At 33.6% G+C, this 14,913-nt stretch overlaps 1 protein-coding gene and 1 pseudogene across 1 annotated transcript; one reads left to right on the top strand and one right to left on the bottom strand.

The window, feature by feature from the left end:
• Positions 1–9,509: 9,509 nt before the first annotated feature.
• Positions 9,510–9,628, bottom strand: LOC125588239 (annotated as a pseudogene).
• Positions 9,629–12,302: 2,674 nt separating this feature from the next.
• Positions 12,303–14,580, top strand: LOC106365047 (ethylene-responsive transcription factor ERF022-like). Its single transcript, XM_048758735.1, has one exon. It carries the CDS (start codon positions 13,827–13,829, stop codon positions 14,376–14,378), a length of 552 nt encoding a protein of 183 aa, XP_048614692.1. The 5' UTR covers positions 12,303–13,826; the 3' UTR covers positions 14,379–14,580.
• The last annotated feature ends 333 nt before the right edge of the window (positions 14,581–14,913 follow it).

The following is a 14,913-nucleotide window of genomic DNA, read 5'->3' as shown; positions in this document are numbered from 1 at the left end:
CGACGATTTCATCCTGCGTGGACTTTACGACGATTTGTGCTTACGTGGAATTAACGAGTGTTATGTTTAAATCCCTAGAATCAGAAACCCGAAACCCGAAACCCCAACCCCCAAACCCCATACCCTAAACCCGAAACCCCAAACCCGAAACCCGAAACCCCAACCCCGAAACCCGAAACCCCAAACCCGAAACCCCAAACCCGAAACCCGAAACCCCAAACCCGAAACCCCAAACCCCATATTCCTTATTTTCTACTTCATATATTCCAAACCCCCATCTTTAATTTTCTACTTCATATATTCCAAACCCCAAACCCGAAACCCGAAACCCGAAACCCGAAACCCGAAACCCGAAACCCCAACCCCGAAACCCGAAACCCAAAACCCGAAACCCCAAACCCGAAACCCGAAACCCGAAACTCGAAACCCCAAACCCGAAACCCCAACCCCGAAACCCCAACCCCGAAACCCGAAACCCGAAACCCGAAACCCGAAACCCGAAACCCCAAACCCGGAACCCGAAACCCCAAACCCGAAACCCAAACCCGAAACCCGAAACCCAAATCCCCATCTTTAATTTTCTACTTCATATATTCCAAACCCCCATCTTTAATTTTCTACTTCATATATCCCTAGAACCCCAAACCCCATATTTAATTTTAGGTTTCGTCGTTATTTCCTCGTTGTCTTACGTGGACTTTACGACGATTTAATCCTGCGTGGACTTTACGACGATTTCATCCTACGTGGACTTTACGACGATTTCATCCTGCGTGGACTTTACGACGATTTCATCCTGCGTGGACTTTACGACGATTTGTGCTTACGTGGAATTAACGAGTGTTATGTTTAAATCCCTAGAATCAGAAACCCGAAACCCGAAACCCCAACCCCCAAACCCCATACCCTAAACCCGAAACCCCAAACCCGAAACCCGAAACCCCAAACCCGAAACCCCAAACCCGAAACCCGAAACCCGAAACCCGAAACCCAAACCCCCATCTTTAATTTTCTACTTCATATATTCCAAACCCCCATCTTTAATTTTCTACTTCATATATCCCTAGAACCCCAAACCCCGAAACCCGAAAGCCCAAACCCGAAACCCAAAACCCAAAACCCGAAACCAAAAACCCGAAACCCCATATTCCTTATTTTCTACTTCATATATTCCAAACTCCATCTTTATTTCCATTCCAAACCACAATATCCCACATTTGCTTATTCATAAAACAAACTCCCAGCATTACCTTATTCATAAAACAAACCCCACATTATCTTATTCATAAAACAAACTCCCTCATCTTATTCATAAAACAAATACATCAATCGGATACATCGACATTCTCATCATCACTAGAAACATCATCATTTTCATTAAACTCGTCTTCAACAGCTTCGTCTGTGGCATCATCGGTAAGATCTTCGTACTCGTGATTATGCGGATCAATGAGAAGGATGTCATCAATTTCTTGTTCAGGTTCCTCGACTTCATTTATCTGTTCTTCTTGCAATGGTGGTTCTTCTCCACTGATGATTCGTCCTCGAGGTGTAACTTTGATCACTGCTAACCAATTTATACCTGAATCTCTCATCCGAGGGTATGGAAGGAAGCTAACTTGGTCTGCTTGTGAAGCTAAGATGAAAGGCTCGAATTTGTTGTACCTTCGTCCACCGTTGACATCAACTACACCGAATTTGTTAGACCGAACACCTCTGTTGACGACGGGGTCGAACCATTCACATTTGAAGAGGACGCATTTCAGCTTCAGTATCCCTGGAAATTCGACTTCAATAATCTCCGTCAAGATCCCGTAGAAATCTGTTTCCCCTTTCACACATATTCCATAGTTACTGGTCGCCCGCTGTCTACCATAGTCATATGTATGAAAAGTATAGCCTCGTGTGAAATACATCTGTGATGTGGTGACCTTTACAAGTGGAGATTGAATTACTTCGTGTAACCACTTAGGATAATCTGCATCGTCGTCGTCATAATCAACCTGCAAAAATAAAGAGAATGTTAATGAAATACAGATAATGTATGAAAAAAAGTTTTAGTTAGTACCTGATTCCGCAACCACTTAATGAAGTGTTGATCTTTCCTTTTGTCTACGTCACTTGTGGATATACCAGGAAATGTTTCTTCGACTTGAGAAACAAATAGGCTGTAAAATCACATTTTATAGGAATGAATCTCTCGCAATTATACAATTAATTATACTTATATGTGTTTCGAAGTGTCAATATATGTTACCTTTCAAAATAACGCATCAATGGATCTTCGCAATTGAGTAGAATATAGGTGTGTGCACTATGAGCGTCTTCTTCACTCGACCACCAAACCTCTTTACACTTCCCACCGAGTCGCCCAATCTGGCTAAAGATGTCTGGAACACCAGCAACTGCATATGTTGGCGCAACACCACCATCATCATATCTTCTTGGAGCTCTTCTCCGTGTACGTACTTTTGACGCAAAGTAGTACGATGTGAAGTGAGAAACTTCTTCCGTCAAACTTCCAGCAATTATAGAACCTTCAACTTTGGCGAGGTTCTTTGCTTTTCCCTTCAAATATTTCATGGCTCGCTCATACTGATACATCCATCCGTAATGTACAGGTCCACGAAGCAATGCCTCATATGGGAGGTGGACAGCTAGATGCTCCATGACGTCAAAAAATCCGGGAGGAAATATCTTCTCCAAGTTGCACAATAAGATGGGAATGTTCTCCTGAAGCTGTTCCACAACTTCTTCTTTAAGAGTGCGTGTGCTCAGATCCCTGAAAAATGCTCCAATGCCTTTTATATTCAAAAAAAAATTAAACACATTGTTAGTCATATATTATTTTGTAAATTATTGTGATATAATACACTACGTACCTGCAAGTGCTTCATGTACGTTTGTTGGAAGTAGCTCCGCAAATGCAAAGGGCAGTAGTCGTTGCATAAATACATGACAATCATGACTCTTCATCCCGGAGAACTTTTGACCCTTTTCAACACATCTAGAGAGATTCGAAACATACCCATCGGGGAACTTCACTTCTGATGCCACCCAGTTGAACAACACCGACTTTTTTTCTGAAGATAATCTGAATATCGGAACGGGAACTTGTCCATTGCTTTTAATATGTAACTCGCTTCTTGAGCAAATATCCGGCAAGTCCAACCTCGATTTTATGTTGTCTTTTGTCTTCCCTGGGACATTCAATATTGTATTCATGATGTTCTCAAAGAAATTCTTCTCTATATGCATCACATCGAGGTTGTGGCGCAGAAGAAGATCCTTCCAATATGGCAACTCCCAAAATATACTCTTCTTGTGCCAGTTGTGATGAACACCGTAAGAATCTGGCATATTACGAGGGACATGCCAATTACCACCCCAACGAACTGTTTCGTTAGCTCCGTAGTAGTCGATTTGCGCTTCAATTTGTTCTCCAGTTAGATATGGAGGAGGAGTGTCTCTCACAACCCTTTTGTGCCTAAACAAATTCTTGTTTCTTCGGTAAGGATGGCCAATGGGAAGAAATCGACGGTGACAATCAAACCAACTTGTCTTCCTACCATTCTTCAGTTGAAACGCATCTGTCGTTCCATTACAATATGGACAAGCTAATCTCCCATGTGTAGTCCATCCAGACAACATCCCATAGGCAGGGAAATCACTTATGGTCCACAAAAGCATCGCTCGCATCGTAAAATTCGTCTTCGTTGAACAGTCATACGTCCTCACCCCTGTTGACCACAAATCCTTCAACTCTTTTATCAGTGGTTGTAGGAAAACATCCAGGGACCTTTTTGGATGGTTCGGACCAGGTATTAATATGGTCAAGAATAGTAACTCCCGTTGCATGCACATCTCCGGTGGCAGGTTGTATGGAGTAAGAAAGACTGGCCACAATGAATATTGTCTCCCTGACATTCCGAACGGACTAAATCCATCTGTGCATAATCCGAGATACACATTCCGGATATTGCTAGCGAAATCTGGATGTACTTTGTTGAAATGTTTCCAGGCTCTTGCATCTGATGGATGAGTCATCTCACCATCCGTCTGAGTATGCTCGGCATGCCATCTCATCTTTCCAGCAGTCTGCTCTGATTGATACAATCTTTTCAATCTGTCTGTAATTGGTAGGTACCACATCCTTTGGTATGGTACCCTATTACGTCCCCGTCCTTGCGGCTTGAATCGTGGCTTCTTGCAGAATCGACATTCTTCTAGCTTCTCATCATCTCCCCAATAGATCATGCAGTTGTCGATGCAAACATCTATCATCTCAGAAGGTAACCCAAGACTATAAACCAGTTTCTGAATCTCATAATAAGAATCAGCAGACACATTGTCTTCCGGCAAATACTCTTTAAACAAGTCCGCCCATTCGTTCATGCAACTTTCAGGTAGATTGTGATCAGTTTTAATATTCATCATTCTAGCAGCTAACGACAATTTAGAGAGACCTTCTCTACAACCACTGTAAAGTGGTTGATTCGCCGCGTTTAACATTTCGTAAAACTTTTTTGCATCTATATTAGGTTCTTCATCTCCATCATGAGCTACGAATGCATCAGCTACCATATCATGAACCCTATCATAATCTACCATCTCCTCTTGCTGGTAACTATGTTCATTATGCAAATGATGATCAACCGGTTCTTTTTCCTGAAAATTGCTATTACTACTACTAGCTTCATTCTGATCATAATTAAAACCTTCTCCATGTTGAAACCAGATATAGTAATTTGCCGTGAAACCTCTATTTATTAAATGCTTCCAAACATTTTCACGGTTTGCCAGTTTCGAATTGTTGCATTTCCGACAAGGACAGAACATCTTACCACTTTCTTGGGCGAGCGGTGTTGAATCTGCTTGATGCATAAATGTCTCCAGACCCGCAAGGTATTCTTTCGTCACTCTCCCGTTAGCATCTCTATGCATATACATCCACTTCCGCAACTCGTAAATATTCCCGGAGCCAGCCATTTTTTTTTCTTTCACGTTTTTTGTTGTTGGTGTGTTTAAAATGATGTTTAAACATCCATATTTATAGGAAAATTCGAATCTGGTAGTTGTAATTTTGCTATGAATTTACGACGAAAATTAATTAGGTGGGCAAAAAAAACGTGTAACACCTATAAAGTTGGTGGATTCAAAAATTTCCTCGCTAAATACACGTAAACTATTCCCTCGTAAATACCACGCAAAGTTTACGTCGTATTTACGAGGAAATAGTTTTTCCTCGTAAAATACTCGTAAAGTTACATTCACTTTACGACGAAACAGTTTTGTCGTTACGTTACGAGGAAATAACGATGACTTTAGTTTTTCACGTAAATTCGTCGTAAACTCGACGCAAATTTACGAGGATTGTTTTTCCTCGTTAATTTTCGTCGTTAAGCATGTGTTTTCTTGTAGTGAGATATTGAAGAAACTAAAATAAGAATCATTTATATATTAATTTAAGAAGCATTAAAACATTTAAAGTGGTCAAAGTGGTCATGTGTCACCATTAGGATAATTCTTAAAATCTTTAGGTTTGTCCATATAAACATATATTATATTTTTTATCAAACTAACTATCAAACTGATTAGTAGTGTACGAACAATATTCTATATTTTCCTTAAATTAAAACTACGAAATTAACTAATATGATTAATATATATATGATAATTAATAATTTTGAATTATAAAGATTTGATAACAATTTTTGTATTCACTATCATTTTTGTTTAATTTTATATTATTAAAAAAATTTAACTAATTACATTAACCATATACTAAAAATTAGATTTTTTTCTTATATGATATATTTGAATTTTTTAAAACGACTATAAATTACTAAAACTGTTAAAATTCTCATATTGAAATTTTTGTGATCAGTGGTTTAAATTTTATTTTGTTATAGCAAGATACGAATGATCATAAAATCATATGAATATGAAATCTCATTTAATCGATATTAAGATTAAATATATATATATATAATTTAATATTGTTTAAATTAAGCTATATACCATAAAAATACAAAAATATGTTAATTTTAAAATTTGCTCTGAAAAAGTATTGAGACCTTGATATCTTAATTTCAAAATTTGCATTGAATTTGTTCTCAAAATAATAAATTACTAAAATTATTAAAAATCTCACACTGAAAATTTTGAGATTGATGGCTAAAATTTTGTTACGGCAAATATAAAAATGTTAATAAAATCATATGAGTAGGAAGCCTGAGTTAATAAAAATTCATATTAAAATATACTGTATAACTATTTTAATATCATTTAAATAATTATATACTATATAAATAAATAAACTTATTATTTAAATATTTTTACTCCAACTTAATTATATAGATAACTGTTACTCGCTTCCCAGTAATTTATATATATATATATATATATATATGTTATTTCATAATATGTAAATGAACATAAAATAAATAATATCATCTAAAAATAATTTTTATATATAATATTCATCATGCGTAAGGTGCGAGTCTTAGCCTAATTAATAAGATATAATTCAGTCAAACCCAACTACTTCTAGAACTTGGTAGTTTCGGATACTCGGTGACACTTAACTCTAATAAATGAATTTGTATTAATAAAAATATAATTAAGAACCGTTTGTTTCTGAGTAGATAACAATTTTATCAAGCGATCAAATAATTTTATAAACTACATAAGGCTCTCTACGGCTTGAGACAGGCGCCTAGGGCATGGAACATCAAACTCAATACGATCTTGAAAGAGCTAGGCTTCACCCGTTGTTCGAAAGAACCGTCACTCTATAGAAAGGAGAAGAAGGAGGATTTGCTTGTTGTTTGCGTATATGTTGATGACTTACTTGTGACAGGTTCGTCATTGAAGTCTATCATTACGTTTAAGAAGGAGATGGCCCGAAGATTTGAGATGAGCGACCTTGGTAGACTAACTTACTATTTAGGTATTGAGGTCCGTCAAACTGATGAAGGAATTGTGCTATCACAAGATCGATATGCTAAGAAGATCCTCGAAGAAGATGGTATGAACAATTGCAATCTTACTCATATACATATGGACATGAACGTCAAGCTATCTAAGTCGTCACGAAAAGAGACATCGACGAGAGGGAGTATAGAAGAAGCATTGGGTGCCTTCGCTATTTATTACACACACAGCCTGATCTTTCTTTCAGTGTCGGTATGCTTAGTAGATATATGCAACAACCTAAGGAGTCTCACGGTGCGGCTTTGAAACAAGTACTGAGGTAATTGCGAGGTACTACTAATCTTGGTTTGAGGTTTACACGATCGTCAAGGCAAGCATTGGTGGGATTCAGTGATAGTTCTCACAATGTCGACGATGATGATGACAAGAGTACAACGGGACATATCTTTTATCTTGGAGACAGTCCCGTAACCTGGTGTTCTCAAAAGCAAGAGATTGTGGCGTTATCATCCCGTGAGGCAGAATTTATGGCCGCCACGGAAGCTGCGAAGCAAGCTATATGGCTCCAGGAACTGTTAAGTGAAGTCGTGGGTGATGGTTGCAAAAGGGTGGTTATACGGGTTGATAATAAGTCTGTGATTGCACTCACTAAGAGCCCCGTTTTTATGGTCGAAGCAAACACATTTACAGGAGGTTTCACTTCATACGAGAGTGCGTTGAAAACGATCAAGTTGAGGTGGAACACGTCCCGGTAAATAAGCAACAAGCTGATATACTTACTAAGTCCCTTAGCCGAGTTCGTTTTGCTGATATGAGGAGTTTTATTGGAATGCAAGTAGTATGTGAAGATGAAATCAAGCTTAACGGGGAGACTGTTGGTTCAAGCTTGGGAGCTAGCTTGAACCACAAGCTATCCTAAATCTAACTGTTATGTTTATCAATAGAGAATATGAAATACTGAAAGAATGATTACTAATAGGATTAGGATTATCTAGTCCTATATATGTTGTTGTATCACCAACGAATTGTGTGAAGTGATTAAGCTTTAGTTTTTTAGTTATTTTTCTAAAGCAATACGAAAGTGAGTTTGTGAATTCGAACTTTTGATTTCTATAAAAATAAATTATTATTGTAGAGATTTGCAAAATTCTTTCGAGCTAAACTCATACCACAGTATTGTTAGACTACATACAACAATGATCACTCTCATAAATATAATGGTTACAACTTAATTTAAGTAATCATACTTTTTCATGTTTGTCACAATTTTATAAATATCAAAGCTCATTTGAAATCATAAAGACTCATGGTTAAATGTGATTTTATTTAAAGTTAGTGAAGACCATATTAACTCATTTATATATCTATATGTATTTAACATAACATTTTTCAAAAATTTGTTCGGTTTTCGGTGCGGATTGGATTTGATATTGGTTTTCGGATATAACATTTTAAGAACCGCTCGAGTATATAGGCCATGTCTAATAGAGTATGAGACTTTGATTTCTGGGTCGATTCCAAGTTGGTTTTTTGGGTAGGAATATTCTTCATTAATTATGTTAGGTAACTACTAAGAAAATACAATATGTTACAGACTTTAGGAATAAAGTTTAAATAATTAATTAAATTAATATGGAACAGAAATATTAAAAAAAAACAAAAATTAAAAAATTAAATTTATCAAAAATAGTTTAAACAAAAAATATACCCGCCTTTTGAAAGGGCAGGTCAGAATCTAGATTAATTTATTCAACTAGACATTAGTTTATTCAAATTTTAAATATTTTACAAAGACATTAAGTTTATCAATTAACAAAACACATGATGTTAAAAATTGGGTTTAACCAGGTTTAAGTGGACATTTAATAGAAATAAATATTCATAAAAACTCATTTAGTTTAATGGGTTTTAAATAGGTTATTCGATTAAAAAATATTTATTAAATGTGATTTTACTTAAAGTTAGTGAATACCATATTAACCTACTTACATATATATATATATATATATATATATATATATATATATATATATATATATATATCAGAATATTTAGATTTTTAAAAATATTTTTCGAAAAATTGTTGGGTTTTTTGGTGCGGATCGAGTTTGATATTAGTTTTCGGATATAACACTTTAAGAACCATTCAAATATATAAGTAAGGTCTGATAAAGTATGAGATTGTGATTTTCGAGTCGATTCTGAAACGATTTTTTTAGGTACAAATATTCCTGACTAATTATGTTAGGTACTAAGAAAATATAATATGTTGCAACCTTTATGAATAAAATTTAAAAATAATTTCTGAAATGCATATGGCATAAATATATAGTTATGCAATTTGATATATTTAATATAGTTACCAAAAATTATATTAAATTAATATTAAACACAAATATGATTACAAGAAAAACACAAATATAAAAATTAAAATTTTCAAAAAAAAATTAAAACAAAAAATATACTCGTCATTTCAAGAGCCGGTCATAATATAGTAAATTATTGAACAAATAGACATATATGAGAGTTCAAGTGAATAGGCTGATTTTTTTTTTTGAAACATCTTTTTTTTAGGGGTGCAACGCGAGGACTTTCCTGGAGGTCACCCATCCTAATACTACTCTCGTCCAAAGATGCCTAACTGCAGAATTCTGATGGGGTCCGGTACATTAGTGCTGGTATGATCCCGAATAGACTGATTTATCTTTGGAAAAAAGGAATAGACTGAAAAGTTATTTTTGTTATATTCATTCATATGTAGGGTCCCTCGAGAATATGGACGGTGAGATTGACATGGAGACCTTTTTGACCACCGGATTATCCAGGTCCGTACGGATTGCGAGTGTGGTGGTTAGTGGCGGTGGTAGTGACCTCACGTAACCATTTATTTTCTTTTAGTGAAAAATTCGACACGCGAGGCTTTACTATAATCCAATAAATTATTTGGATGACAGTCTTTTTTTTTCTTTTTCTTTTTTTGTCAAACACTTTGGATGACAGTCTGTCTTCGGTAGTTTACATCTGTTAGCGCATTAGCATCACTGAACTCCATGGAAGAGGTTCACAAAGTATTTTTTTATTATTTTATTTTTTCTGTTCGATTTTTATTTTAAGAAAAAAAATTAATTAATCGGATTAATCGCGGGCTGTCACGTGCCGTGGAACCCGCGCAACAATGATGACCCGGGTTCAGTGCATTGATCTTGTAGGAAACAAGTTCACTTCTTTTATTTATTTTAATATTTTTGTTTTCTAAAAACTGTGTAAACTCTCCGTTGAACTCTCAACAACGATGCTCTTAAATCGCGATGCTCTTAAATCGTGTTTTGGTTAACATTAATAGATTTCTCTTTCTCCGCACCTTCGTAACGAACTCTACACTAATTTGGTCAACTTGATAGTCTATGGGTAGATACAGATTTCATATTCTTTTAGAGTAAATGTCATCATCACACTTCTGTCAGGTCTCGTGCTCCTTTTTTTCTACATCTTGACTCTTGGACATATGTTCAAAAATCGTGTTATGCTGTTTTATGGGATAATCAAGATTCTCGAGACTACGAATTAAACCAACGCGTACTTGAAAGTTCAAACCTACACATAGAAAAGTAGAGAACAATTACTGTAATCAGCATTTCAAATAGTAAATGATTACATTTACTAAAACCATTTACTTGGTGATATCAAAATAATAAAAAGGAATTATTGGACAACAGATTTATAGAATAAGACTATCTAAATAATAAGTACCTATTTTTTCTTATCAAAACCATTTAATATTCTGTATGATTACTTGATTAGTACTGAACTTTAGAAAATCATATATTTAGAAATAATAAATACTAGGTAATAATCTGCGTCTTACGTGGAATATGATTATTAAATTCATTATTTTTTTAATAAGGAGACAGTAAATCTGGTTAAGTTGGATATCGGTTTGGTTTTAAGTTAGATTGAATCTCCTAAAATATAACAATCATTCTAAATCAATATTTATTTTGGTTTATTCAGTTGAAATGTTTTATGTTTTTGGTTTTTTCGGTGATAACAAAAAGTTACTATTATTTGTTTGCTTTCATGTTCTGAATTTTATATAGTTTTAATGTCAAACCAATGGTTTCTTATTGTAGCTTCTAAACGGATAATAGTTAAAGAAAAAGAAAATAAAATTATTAAGACAAATCATTTCATTACAATTTGGTCGATAGTGACAAAAGCATTAAGAAAAATAATATTTCAACTTCCAAGAAAATTAGATAATTCAGTTGTGGTGAATATTTAGTTATAAGGTATTTACGTCAAAGTCCACATGTATGTGTATGTAAAAGTATATAAAGGTGGTTGATAAATATATAAAAATTCTGTTAATTAATATTAAATGATATTTTTGTTCAAAATAATACATGACATATAAAATTCTTAAAAGAAAATGAATTAAAAATAAAATATACCTAGACATTAGTAAAATAAATTTTATATTAAGAAAATCAAATTTTATCCATCAATATGGGTGGGCAAGGATCGAATTTCCGGGTATTTGGAGGCATTTGCGTCGATTTGATCCTTAGCCACATGGATATTTAGCGTCTCGGATATCCGAAAATTTTTAGAATTTTAAAGGATATCCGATTTGATCTGTAAGCAAAATAATTTTTTTTAAAATAAATGAAGAAATCTAAAAATAATAATATTTTACTACAAAAATAAAACATTATTTAACCTTTTAAATTCTAATGCCTAATATAATAAATTCAAATGTTGTAAAACTTATATAAACTATAATATATAACTTATATATATAATTCTTTAAATATATGTATTTATATGTATATAGCGGATTGAATTGGATATTCGTTCCTAATAATATTAGTATTTGTGATTTACTTTTTTTTTACAAATATTGCATTTTAGTTTTTTTTTTTTTGCTTCGTAGAGTTACGAATATCCAGATTTTTTGGTTCGAATCAAAACAAATAACGAATTGAATCAAAATTTATGAATACTTTGCCCAGCTCAATCCGTAAACAATAAAAATAATATTATATATATAATTGGTTTTTGATTCGAACCGAAAATTCCGGATAACGTAAATTTTATTTGAATCCTACATGTGAGTTTTATATTAAAAAAACATAATGTATATAGTGTTGACACATTTATATAGAGTTTAGCTAAGAAGCTTTCTACACGTGATACATCAACATACTAATTCTCAAATCGGTATTAAACTGTCTTATGTCCATTATAATGTGAACGCATTTATTACAGTGTTTATCTTTTAGTATATAAAGGATGTGCTCACAATTCTTCTAAATATAAAAAAAAAGCAGCGATGTTGTCCGTATAAACAGCAGCGGGGAGATATAAAAGAAAAAAAAATGTTTTATATTATTTTTAAAAATCGGTGGCATTAACATAATTGGCTGTACAACATTGCCAATCGAAACCTTAATTTAAAATCAATGTTATAACTTATAAGTATTTTAAAATGTAAGAAAGAAGTATAATTAAGTTTTTGTCAAAAAAAAAGAAAGACGTACGAACCAATTAATAAACTTTCTTTGCATTTGGTCTAAAAAGTTTACCAAAAAAACACAATCTACTAAACTGACTAAGAAAAAATAATCAATAATCGTATAACTGCCAGCAAGGATAGTAAAATTAGATCCTTACGAAGTCGTTTCCGGCTATTTGAAGATCATGTATGTTTTTGTTGAGAAAACCATGTATGCATTTTTCTTTTTCTTTTTTTTCATGTATAATTTTGTTATTAAAGATATGTAACTATTGATTTTCTTTTAAAAAATAAATCTCAAATTATATAAATATTTGAAAATATAACTATAAATAAATAATGCTAAATTATATGAATACTAGATTCTGATGCGCACTTTCAAATGGCGAGTATATATTTTTTTTTTGCTTTTAATTTTTATATTTGTGTTTCTCTGGAATCATATCTAAGTTAATATAACTTTTGGTAACTATATTAAATATGTCAAGTTGCAGAACTATACATTTGTACTATATGCATTTCAAAACTTATTTTTAATATTTATTTTTAAACTTTGTAACATATTATATTTTCTTAATAGTTATCTAACATAATTAGTCAAGAATATTCATACCTAAAAAACTTGACTCAGAATTGACCTGAAAATCAAAGTCCCATAATCTATTAGACCAGACCTATATACTTGAACGGTTTTTCAAGTGTTATAACTGAAAACCAATATCAAACCCAATCCGCATCGAAAACCAAACAATTTTTGAAAAATGTTTGAAAAACATATTTTAGTATATTCTGTTAAATATATATATATGTAAATGGCTAATATGATTTTTACCTGTAATATATTTTTATTGTTACATATTCTAATTTATTTTAATGTTTGTGTTAAATATTAAATGGTTTGGGATGATATAATCAAGTTGTATAAAATGGCAATAATACTGATTTTCAATGAAAATATAAATTGTTTTGAATATCCTATAATGTTTAGCAGAGATTATAGCTGAAAATGCACCTATTTATTCACTTATTTATTTATTTAAAACAGCTTTCGAAAAATGCACTTGTTTATTCATGTCAAAAGAACTTCTTTTTAAATTATAGAAACCCGTCGATTCTGTAGAATTAGACACATGCATGCATGACAGCATAGTCCCACTCCACAGGTAACTACGTGGGAAGCTCACTCCACCTGAAACCAAACAAAGTCTTCCACAAAACTTCCATCCCATCATTTCATGTCTTTTCTTTTACTCTCTATATATACGATTCCACTTAAACACGGACTCTATAACTCTGTCCTCGATCTAATTAAGCACATTTCAAAACACACACACACACCCCTCTCATAGGTATTAAACACGTTTGTATTAGTTACATGGAAAACAAAAATGTTGGTCAACTAGAACAACGATTCTCTGTTGACCAAGTGTCTTATAGAGGCGTTCGCCAGAGGAAGTGGGGAAAATGGGTGTCGGAAATCCGAGAACCCGGTAAGAAAACCCGTATTTGGCTCGGAAGCTACGAGACGGCCGAAATGGCCGCAGCTGCTTACGACGTTGCGGCTATTCACCTCCGAGGACGTGGGACACATGTCAACTTTCCGGAGCTTGCTGACAGTTTTCCTCAGCCGCAAAGCTCAAGTTCCGAGCACATTCAAGCTGCTGCTCAGGAGGCAGCACTGCTGTTTAAACCGGGCGTGTCGTCTACTGAAGCAGATCTCGGGTCGGGTCAGGGACATTCTCGGGTCGGATTGTCTCCGGATCAGATTCAGGCGATTAATGAATTTCCATTGGACTCGCCGAGGAGGGGGTGGATGCAGGATTTGGAAGTGGATGATTATGAAGAGTTGTACGGACGAATTTTTGGTCAATGCGATAGAGATGAGTATTTTGAAATGCAGCAGTTTCGATCCATATTGGGATCTTAACTGCTTTTGATATATATAATTGCTTAAACATTTAATTCTTATTATGAGGCTATCAACCATTTAAGGTTATGACTTAACTAATTATTTATTGCCCTTAAAGTTGTAATTTTTTTTTGTTTTTTTGTTTTTTTATAAAAAAATCGATTTTTTTCAAAATATGAAAGTGAATATTCCCAAATATTTTGTTTCCATATTTTTAGGAACTGATTTTTTATCCGTAGAATACAACTAATTTGTAGAAATCGATTTCTACAGGTTTTTAGAATTATAGTAATATGCAGATTTTGATTTCTACATGTTTTAGATTTACAGTAAATCTCTAGAAGTCGGTTTCTACGTGTTGTAGATTTATATTAATGTGTAGATTTTGATTTCTAAAGATTTTAGATCAGTAGGTTAAGCGCGGAATGTGTATTCTAAATAGTTTTAGAATACTCTTATTTATGTAGATCACGTATTCTAAACATTGTAGATTTATGAAAAAAGTGGATTTTGTTTTCTACTTCGTAGAATGTCATTTATACTTTATTTAGAA

This window comes from Brassica napus, chromosome C5 (genome assembly GCF_020379485.1).
Source record: "Brassica napus cultivar Da-Ae chromosome C5, Da-Ae, whole genome shotgun sequence".
Classification (NCBI taxonomy): domain Eukaryota; kingdom Viridiplantae; phylum Streptophyta; class Magnoliopsida; order Brassicales; family Brassicaceae; genus Brassica; species Brassica napus.
Note: the sequence above shows the minus strand (reverse complement) of the source record. Positions and strands in the feature narration are given on the sequence as shown.